Source organism: Erithacus rubecula (assembly GCF_903797595.1).
Source record: "Erithacus rubecula genome assembly, chromosome: 27".
NCBI classification, from domain to species: Eukaryota; Metazoa; Chordata; class Aves; order Passeriformes; family Muscicapidae; genus Erithacus; species Erithacus rubecula.
In genome coordinates this window covers 2,900,027-2,909,216 of record NC_136679.1, presented here as the reverse complement: position 1 = coordinate 2,909,216, position 9,190 = coordinate 2,900,027, and the positions used below count along the sequence as shown (strand labels likewise).

Here is a 9,190-nt window from a genome sequence, read left to right as displayed (position 1 = left end):
AAAGAGAAATCTCCAAAAGTTCACAGCAACACAAGACAGAGCACAGGGAAGAGCTGGTGAAATGCTGTGATGTGATGAGCAATCAGCTCTGTGGGTTTAATGCCAGGTAAATTTGATCAGGGATGGATCCTTGGGGGGGTAATAGCAGCAATAATAGCAGTAACACCTTATTAGTGGTTCCACATATTAGTGGCTAAGTTCTTGGTTTTTTTCTGCCTTCACTAGAGTCAGGATTGAATGCTCAGGAGATGGATTTTCTTGTTCAGACTTGGTTGTTTATTAAATCTTATCCACAGTACAGAGAGTTCTGCAGCACTTCCAGCTAACAAGCTAAAAGTGAGTAAAAATATTGGTACATATGGCTAGTTTCAAGGTCTTTTAAAGGCAAACTATCCAACTAAAAGCTAACATTTATATTATTTATACTTTTGACCCAATAACCAAACACCTGTGACCCACACTGCAGTATTTTCTATCCAGCCAAAAACTGCTACCTGAAATCATGAAGAAGGAACAATAAGGAAGAAGAGTCAATGCCCAAGAACCTCCATACCTATTACTATATTCTAAAACCCCAAATTCCAAACCCTTCACCATGAAATCACACACTTCTAACTACACACCAGTAGTAGTAGATTTTAGCCCCATCACTCAAATTTGGAAGCTCCTCCAAGGCCTCAGGTCAAAAGCAGTGTTCTCCAGGGGGTCAGTGCCAGAAAGCACAGAAAGCTCAAAACTCCCAGGCTTCAGGGTTCCAACATGGGGGATGTTATTAAAAGCACACTTGAAGGCAGATTTTGTGTTTGTTGTCTGTATTGAAGCTCTGATGAAATTCCCATCAACACCTGGAAATGTGGATAGACATTTAGAGTTGTCCCAAGCATTATTAAAGTCATAAATAAGAACCAATTTTGGACACAGTACTTTTAGATGCCTGCAGACCACACCAGGAGGATGAAATTAAGAAAAGTATTGGCTATTTGTAAGCCTAATTGTCTGTCCAAAATGCCCCTGAAATCCCTTCAACAAATAAATATAGGCAATAAATATATCTGCTTTTGATTCCCTTGATTTTCTCTGGCCTCTGCTTTTAGGTAACCCACAAAGGCATCAGGTGCAGTGCCAGGGAACGAGTGGCTGCTCAGGCTCCTGTGGTTTTCCTTTGCTCAGGAACCAGCACACCCACTCAAGGTGAGGAGCTGGGAGGAGGCTCCAGCCCAGGGCTGACACAGGAGGATCTGTGGGAGCCCAGAGAGCAGCAGCTGCTCAGGGCTGGGGATTGAAGGAACCACAGGTGAGTGCTCTGCCTGGGTCAGGCTGAGAAAGGGACACAGCTGGGAGATGCTGAGGAGCAGCTGGAAGCAGGGGATGGTAATATTGACCCAAAAAAAAATGCTACAGAGTCTTTTCAGAAGGCTGGAACAAAGGGAGATGTGGCTGAACCACAGCTGTGAACAGCCCCAGAGTGGATGGAGAAGCTGAGCTGGAGAAAAGATGTGACCACAAAAGAGAAAAAAAGAACTGCAGCAGTGAGAGACAGAGGAGAAAGCCAAAGTGGAGAGAGAAAAGAAAAGAAAAGAAAAGAAAAGAAAAGAAAAGAAAAGAAAAGAAAAGAAAAGAAAAGAAAAGAAAAGAAAAGAAAAGAAAAGAAAAGAAAAGAAAAGAAAAGAAAAGAAAAGAAAAGAGAAAAGACACGGGCTGGGGAAAAAATAAAACCTAATTCAGAGAAAATCTGAAATGAGAATTATTGGTTTGAACAATTTTAAATGGTTTACTATGCTATTTTGAAATGAGAGCTCAGTGTGTAGTATATCTATTGTAAAGATGTAGTATGTATTACAAATACCTAGATGTAAAACTTTCTGTCTAGAATTCTCCATATTATGTCCAGACCTGCAGTGCAAAACAAAAGACTTCCTCAGATTTAATAACTAGAATATTTTCTGTCTTTTAGTTTTTGTGGTTTATTTATTTATTTTGGTTTTTTTCTACTTGACTGTCAATCCAGAGTTCACATTCTTTTTTTTTGCAGCACTAAGGACATGAGAATCACAAAATTACATGGGCTGGCAATTCTAGTGACAGCAGGAATCACTGGTGCAATCTGGTGGGTGTTTAACCTTTGATAATTATTCTCAATTAGCTTATATTTCTATTGCCCAGGCTGAGACAGGCTTCTTCTAACTACCCTTATGCAGATACAATATAAGCATTTACACAAAGCTAAATTCAGAATTTTACATTTGAAAGATGAAAGCAAACAAGGTGTGGACACTTTTAACCTCTTCTGTGAAATTCTAAAAGTATGATTAATTGTCCCTGTATATTTCTGTGATCCCAAGTTTGTATTTTCATGTTTTAATGTTTACATCTCACAGCTCTGTGCTCCAGACCTGGCACAGAGCAGGAACTCTGTGGATTTAGCTGTGTTTATTCTGCACCAAGGTTGCTTTGAGTCTCCTTTGGCTCTCATGTCTGCCTCAGTAAAGATTTCACAGTGTGTGTTCAGGGCTCTGGAGCCTGAAATCAGATCAGCTGGGGTTAATTCAGAGTTTGCTGGAGCAATGTTGAAGATCTGTTCCAGCTGGAGGAATCAGGACAAGGTATCACCCACACACTTTCTCTGCAGCAGAGTCTCCATCACAAATGCTCACACTTTTGTTTAAAATTACAGTCATGCTCACATCAGAGGAGATTTAAATTAAATCATTTCCAGATCCTTAGAGTTAATAAATCTTTATATAACTTTAGTCTAAACACCTGTCTTGAGACAGCTGAGATTTGCAAATCCTCATCACCATACCCATCCCACAAATGTGAATTCTGTTTGATAGCTTTGTTTGATGGTTTCAGTCACAAAGGAAGTGGAGGAGAGGTTGATTTTTGTTTTTATCATTGACTCATTGTTTTCTTATCCTGTCCAAGGTACCACCACCCTTTCTCCCCCAGCAGAGACCAGGAACATGCAGCTTCTCTTGCAGGGGACTCAGGACTGTAAGTTCATTCTGCTTGCTGTCATTCCAGGCCATGAAAACAACACTCATCTGCAAATTCTCATTCTGGAGAACAGGATCCATGCCCTATCAGTGCTAATTTCCATTTTGATATAAACCATCCTGCAGTGCCCAGCAGGCTCAGATTGCTGAGACTTCACATGGGCAAATGTGAATCCATTGATGCAGCTCCCCCCACAAAATAATGACATTTTGAAAATTTTGAAAATGAAAAGGCAGCTTAATCCCACCTGCTTTGCACACCTAGAGCTGGGGTCTCTGTACAAGGAACTCATCCAGCCTTCCTCTGTATTCATAAAAAAATCTGGCACATTGTCAACTCCCTCTGATTTAGGTCCACAAACCTGATGAGAACTAACAGATTCTGGATAATGAATCAAGAAAGAGTTTAACCAGACTGAAAGTTCCTTGAGTTTCAATGCTTAGTTTCATTTAACTGAACCATATTTTACTATTTTCTTTTCTTTCCTTTTTTTTTTTTTTTTTTTTTTTTTTTGTCTTATGAATTACACTTCTCTTATCCCCACTGCTTTTTTGTCTTGGGTTTCCTCTCTTCATCATTTCTTTTATAATACATACAGTTGTGTAATGCTCTGAAATGCTGCCCTAAGGAGTTTAGCATATATGACTAAGGGAAGAAATAAAGTTTAATGCCAATAAAGCAGTATGCATTCTTTTTGTAATGAATTTGAAATGTAAAACATTAAAAGTATGAGACAGCATTTTCATACCACCACCACTCACACATCCCAAAAAATAAGTTAATATGGTTAGATATCTTTCTGGTTTTGTGTATATGTGATTTTTTAATTTCCCTCTATTAGCCTGTTTAATCTGTTACTCTAAGTAAGTGTTTCCTCTTTACAGAACTAGTTTTTCCTGCTGGAAAATTTAGGAATCAAGACTGGTGGGTTCCCATTCAGTGACTCATGTACAGGAACCTGAATATGCAATGAGAATGCAGAGCAGTGACCTCTGCTCTGTGTGGGCATAAACCTGCCAGAAAAATACAAACTTTGTGCAAGGTGTTGAGCCTTACTGGACTCACTGAGTAGAAGTAAAACTGATTTTTCCAAAGATACACCATAGAAACAAGTTGAAAATAATTTTCAATCTGATTAATTTGCAGTCAGCTCTTCTTACACCTGAGCCATCTGTTAAATGTGGTTCACACTGTATATGAATTAATAGAAATAATATAATAGTGTTTGTGATGGAGTGTGGATGCTCACTGACACTGAGGCACAGGGCAGCTCTGCTGAAACATAGGAAAGCTTCTTGTGGGGCTCATCTCAGAAAATCTGAAACTTCTGTGCCATGATGTATTTATGTATCTTTTATTTCTCCCTCATTTGCAGGAACCATGAAACCTCTCTGGTGCTTCCATGGTAAGTGTGACTCCTCTGGCTTCATGAACATCATGTGCCCTTGTTCTCAGGAGCACAGACAGGTGGATGTCTAAGTAGAAAAGCAACTCTTCCAGAAACCATTAGAAATGCATAGATGAAGTTTCTTTAGTTGAAAATATTTTTTGTTTAATTTTACCTTAGTTCTTTTTTTTTATTTATTTTTTGGATTCTCTGTCACCACTCATCTCAGAAGCTAGAAAACAAGAGGCCTTGGCTGATACCATTTTTAACAGCATCATACATGATGTGTAAATGCTGTGAAATGAACATTTTAGGTCACTAGGATAAATTATTTTCTGGAATTTCTTATTATAGAGCCATACAAAAAAAAAAAAAAAAACCCAAAAAAAAAACCACACACACAAAAAAAAAAAAAAAAAAAATTTGCCAAAGGATCATGAAGGGGCTGGAGCATGTCAGGCAGGGCTGAGAGAGCTGGACTGGCCAGCACAGAGCAGAGCAATCTCTCCCATCTGCTCTGGAAAACAGCCTGGCTGAATTTATTAGCAGAGTTATAAACTCCATTCCTGGTGGGAAGGGGATGTTCTTCTGAGTGTCAGAGATAAACAAGTGAACAACACCCTGGGAAGCATCAGGGAAATACCTGTCCATCATCCCAAAGGAATTAGGGAGTGCTCCTTCCCAAAGGGGAGGAGATCAACAGCCCAGCTGAGGAGCCTCCATCAACACAGATAACGAGCAGAAGGAGCAGAAATCCGTGGTGCAATCAGAAATCCGTGGTGCAATCAGAAATCTGTGGTGCAATTGGTGTCACAGGAACACAGGGCAGAGCTGCACATCTGAACTCTGCAGCTGAGGGCTGCCAGCTCTCCAGAAGAGACAGCCTGGGAACAGTGGGTGGATTGTTAAAAGATGCCTCTGAGTGACAGCCACCAACAGGGTGGGAGCTGGTGGGTGAAAGTCAAGGATAGATTCACCTGTTTCAGGTGTCTGCTCCAGGATAAGGGGGCTCACAACTCAGATTTTGCTGACAGAAGGGAGACTGGGGTGATTAACTCAGAGGTACACATCTGTGCTGAAGAGGATTGTGTTTGTCTTCATGAATTTCCTGGGCCATCTAAAAACTTCATTCTCAACCCCTGCAGGAGACAGGACGTGCTGGTGTTGACACCATGGCTGGCTCCAATAGTTTGGGAAGGCACATTCAGCAGAGACATCCTGAATGCTCAATATCTGCAGAAGAACCTGGTCACTGGAGTGGTCACTTTTGCTGTTGAAAAGTATTGGTTTGTCTTTTATTTCTTGTCAGATAGTTAAGCCTCTCACCTGGCAGTTAATGCTGCTGCTCATGGAGCTCAAGTGGGAAACATTCCAAAGACTGAATGTGAGCAGCTGTAGACTGGGAGAAATGTGACATGTGAGTGTCACCTTCCTTACTTTGGCTGGGAAATTGTTTTGAATAGGAAAAAAATGTCCTTGGAAATACAAGTAGCATTTTGACCCATTGAAATAAAAATTCTAGGTCCTGCTACATTTCTAACAACAAGCTTTCCCTCTATCCTGCACTAAAAAATAGAAAAATTCTGTAGGGTTGAGGCTTTGTTGGATTTCTCTGAGAGTTCAAAGGTAAAATATTAGCTCTAGTAAAAATATTAATCAGACTGTTACAGCTTTTATGTTCTTGGGAAGGTTCTTTTTTGAGTTTCTGAGTGAAGAGCTAAACTCCCTCTATGTTCACTGGCACTTTAGAGTTACACAGCCATTTCAGGTACTTCAAGGCAATCAAAACTATTTAATTAATAATTTTGACCCTCTCCTATGAAAACAGTCTGAGAGAGTTGGGGTTGTTGAGCCTGAAGGAGACAAGGCTCCAGGAAAACCCTAGAGCCCCTCCTGTACCTAAAGGGACCCTACAGGAAAGTGGGATTTTTTACAAAGATGGGTGGTGACAGAACAGGGGAGAACAGCTTTGAACTGAAAGAGAGTAGATTTAGATCAGCTATTAGGAAGAAATTCCTCCCTGTAAAGGTGAGAAGACCCTGGCAGAGGATCCCTGTGGCTGTCCCTGGATCACTGGAAATGTCCAAGGCCAGGCTGGACAGGGCTGGGAGCAGCCTGGGACAGTGGGAGGTGTCCCTGCCATGGCAGGGGGTGGAATGAAATGGGGTTTAAGGTCCCTTCCAACACAAACCATTCCATGATTCTCTGTTGATTCTATGATCCTCTCTAGGAAGTTAAAATATTCCATTGCAGGAAGAGTGCAAGGAGCAGGTGAAAGGGAGGGATGAGAGGAAGTATTTACAATATGGAGTGATATTAGAGAGCAGCACTGGGTGGAAGGCACATGTTCTGTGCATAGTGAAAGCTAAAATAGGATAAAATGTGCAGCAGCATGGGGAAGGCTTGAAGGGCAGCAGCTGTGTTAAATAAATCTGACCCCCAGACATCCTTCAGTAATCCTTAAGAGAAATCTACAGACTTGTCAGCTGCTACTTTGGTTTAGGCAAGACAATTTATTCCAGGTAGGAAAAATTGAAAAAAATAAGTTAGAAAATAATTAAGGCTTTGGGGTTTGTTTTAATGAATTTAGAAGAGGGGAGGGTTCCTTCTTTTACATGTGTATTAATTCTTACAAGCCAGGATTTCACACTCCCCAGTGTTCCCCAGAACCAGAGCATTCATCAGAGCTCATTGACAGATATGCAACTAACACTGTAAGAAGGAGCAACAGATAGAAAAAGATAAAGAAAATGAACTTGAAAAGCTGTCATTCTTCAGCAGGAGGAGCCTCTCTCCATTCTTCTCCTTTCCATGTCTCTTAGATATGTCCAGTTCATAGAAGGGTTCATGACATCTGCCAACAAGTACTTCCTTGCTGGGCACCAAGTGAATTTCTACTTGTTCACAGACAGCCCTGAGAAGGTCTCCCACCTTCAGATGGCCCCTGAGAAGCAGCTGTTTGTCATCCCTGTGCAGAATGGCTCCAGCTGGCAGGACATCTCCAGGTGCTGCATGCGCATGGTCAGCTCACACATCCAGAGGCAGTTCCAGCACCAGGTGGATTACCTGTACTCCATGGACATCAACGTGCAGCTGCTGGCACATGTTGGGGTGGAGATCATCGATGACCTGGTGGCAACCATCAGCTCCTGGCAGGTCACCCCCCAGCAGGATAGCAAAACCCATGGGACACACCCTGAGCTGCAAGGGGACTTCCATTACACTGCCAGCTTCTATGGGGGCAGCGTGGCTGAGATGTACAAACTGACCACAGCCTGTTTTGCGGGGCTGGGGGAGGACAGACAAAATGGAATTAAGGCTCAGGGGTACCATGAGAGGCACCTCAACAAGTACCTGCTGCAGCACAAGCCCACACGCCTGCTGTCCCCAGAGTACTACTGGGACACAGAGCTGAGCCCCAGCGTCATCCAGGTGAAGAGGATGTGCCCTGTGCACAGGGACAGCCAGAGGTGTAGCTGCTGTAGCTAGGATGGGTCTGGCTTCTGGCTGCTGTGGGGTCTGGATAGCTCCAGGAGCCCCCAAGGCAGAATTCAGCTTCTCAGCTAGCTAGGAATGAGATCCTGGGAATTGCAGTAGAGGTTCTGAAGAAAGCTTTATTTTTTCAAAGGGTTCTACTAGCAAAATCTGAATACACAGCGTAACAAGGGGTTTTTATAGGGTTTAGGAGGATTGAGATCTAACCAGTAAAATTATAAGTTGAAAATTATCCAATTACTTTAAGATTCTAGGTGAGAAAAAGACCAATCATTTAGTAAAGTTAAAGACCAATAGAAATTCTAAATTATAACAGGGGTTTCTATAGGGGGATAAACTTTTCTCTAACATGAGTCATCCTAAGGAAAAGTTTCCTTATCTCAGGGTATGAGATCCCAGGGGCCCTTTTCAGGGATAGTTGTATCATCCACACAGAGGCAGCTCCTGAAACAGAGAATGTGAAGCCTTTCCTCCTCACAGCCCCACTGTGAAGAACTGAAGGTGGTGGGCAAAGGAAGTTTCTCTGTGGGAGTGCACATATTTTCTTCTTCTCAACTTAGCCCATAAAGTCTCCTTAGGTAGAAACAATTAACCTGTTGTTGGAAACTTCTGGGAACCAGGGAAAAAGCAGCCTTGAAGCTTTGCCTTTCTCAGCCTTCACGAGGATTAATGATAATGCATAACAATGATTCTGCACCTGCAGGGTGCGTGAGAGCCGTGTGAGTGTCTCGTGGTATTTTGCAGAAAGTGTGTTTTCAGAGAGATGTTGCCTTTTTGGACCAATGAGTCTTTTCTATTTTGTTTTTCACATACTACCCTATATATGTGTAGTGTTTCTTTGAATAAAGCTCTCTTCTCTTTTGCTTCTCCATTGCACGAGGAATTACATTGCATTATCCTTTTCACCACTCACCTATAGCCTAAAATGCAAAATTAACCCAGACATTTCTTGTATTAGCAACTTCTTTTCCAACTTTTTGCTTTTCAGCTGTCCTTTTCAGAAAGCACAGATGATGATGGTCCAATGAAATCATAGTGTTGAATTAGGTGAGAGGGTAATTTAATATTCTTTTTGCAGCATTTTCCCTCTGCAAGGCTTAATCCTCTGTTGCTATCTGATTTCTCAGTCACTCTCTGCCACTGCCAAACGGGTTTAACATGTGAAACTTGAGCCCTTGGCAGACAGGACACACTGCAGGGTCCCACTCCCACCTCCCAGTGCAGAACAAAGCCCCCCACAGGTTCTGCAGCCCCATTCCCCCAGAACATCCTGAGGGCTGGAGGATCTCTCTTACCCATGGAGATTCCATG

The 9,190-nt window shown here is 42.0% G+C and overlaps 1 protein-coding gene across 2 annotated transcripts; it reads left to right on the top strand.

Annotated features, from left to right (window-relative positions):
• The first annotated feature begins 5,390 nt into the window (after window positions 1-5,390).
• Window positions 5,391-8,876, top strand: LOC306812942 (histo-blood group ABO system transferase 1-like). Of its 2 annotated transcripts, XM_079327870.1 has the most exons (5): window positions 5,391-5,446; window positions 5,530-5,664; window positions 7,207-7,854; window positions 8,317-8,477; window positions 8,822-8,876. In XM_079327870.1, the coding sequence occupies exons 3-4, from the start codon at window positions 7,232-7,234 to the stop codon at window positions 8,339-8,341; spliced, it is 648 nt and encodes a 215-aa protein (XP_079183996.1). In that variant the 5' UTR covers window positions 5,391-5,446; window positions 5,530-5,664; window positions 7,207-7,231; the 3' UTR covers window positions 8,342-8,477; window positions 8,822-8,876. The 2 variants fall into 2 exon arrangements, with proteins under 2 accessions (XP_079183996.1, XP_079183995.1); XM_079327869.1 differs by lacking the exons at window positions 5,391-5,446; window positions 5,530-5,664 and having other exon boundaries at window positions 6,967-7,854.
• The last annotated feature ends 314 nt before the right edge of the window (window positions 8,877-9,190 follow it).

Excerpts from the sequence above, each read along its gene's own strand:
- LOC306812942 (XM_079327869.1), top strand. The coding sequence starts at position 7,196 with ATGTCTCTTAGATATGTCCAGTTCATAGAAGGGTTCATGACATCTGCC. Across the intron at positions 7,855-8,316 it reads GTGCACAGGGACAGCCAGAG|GCAGCTCCTGAAACAGAGAA; the intron begins GTGTAGCTGCTG and ends ATCCACACAGAG.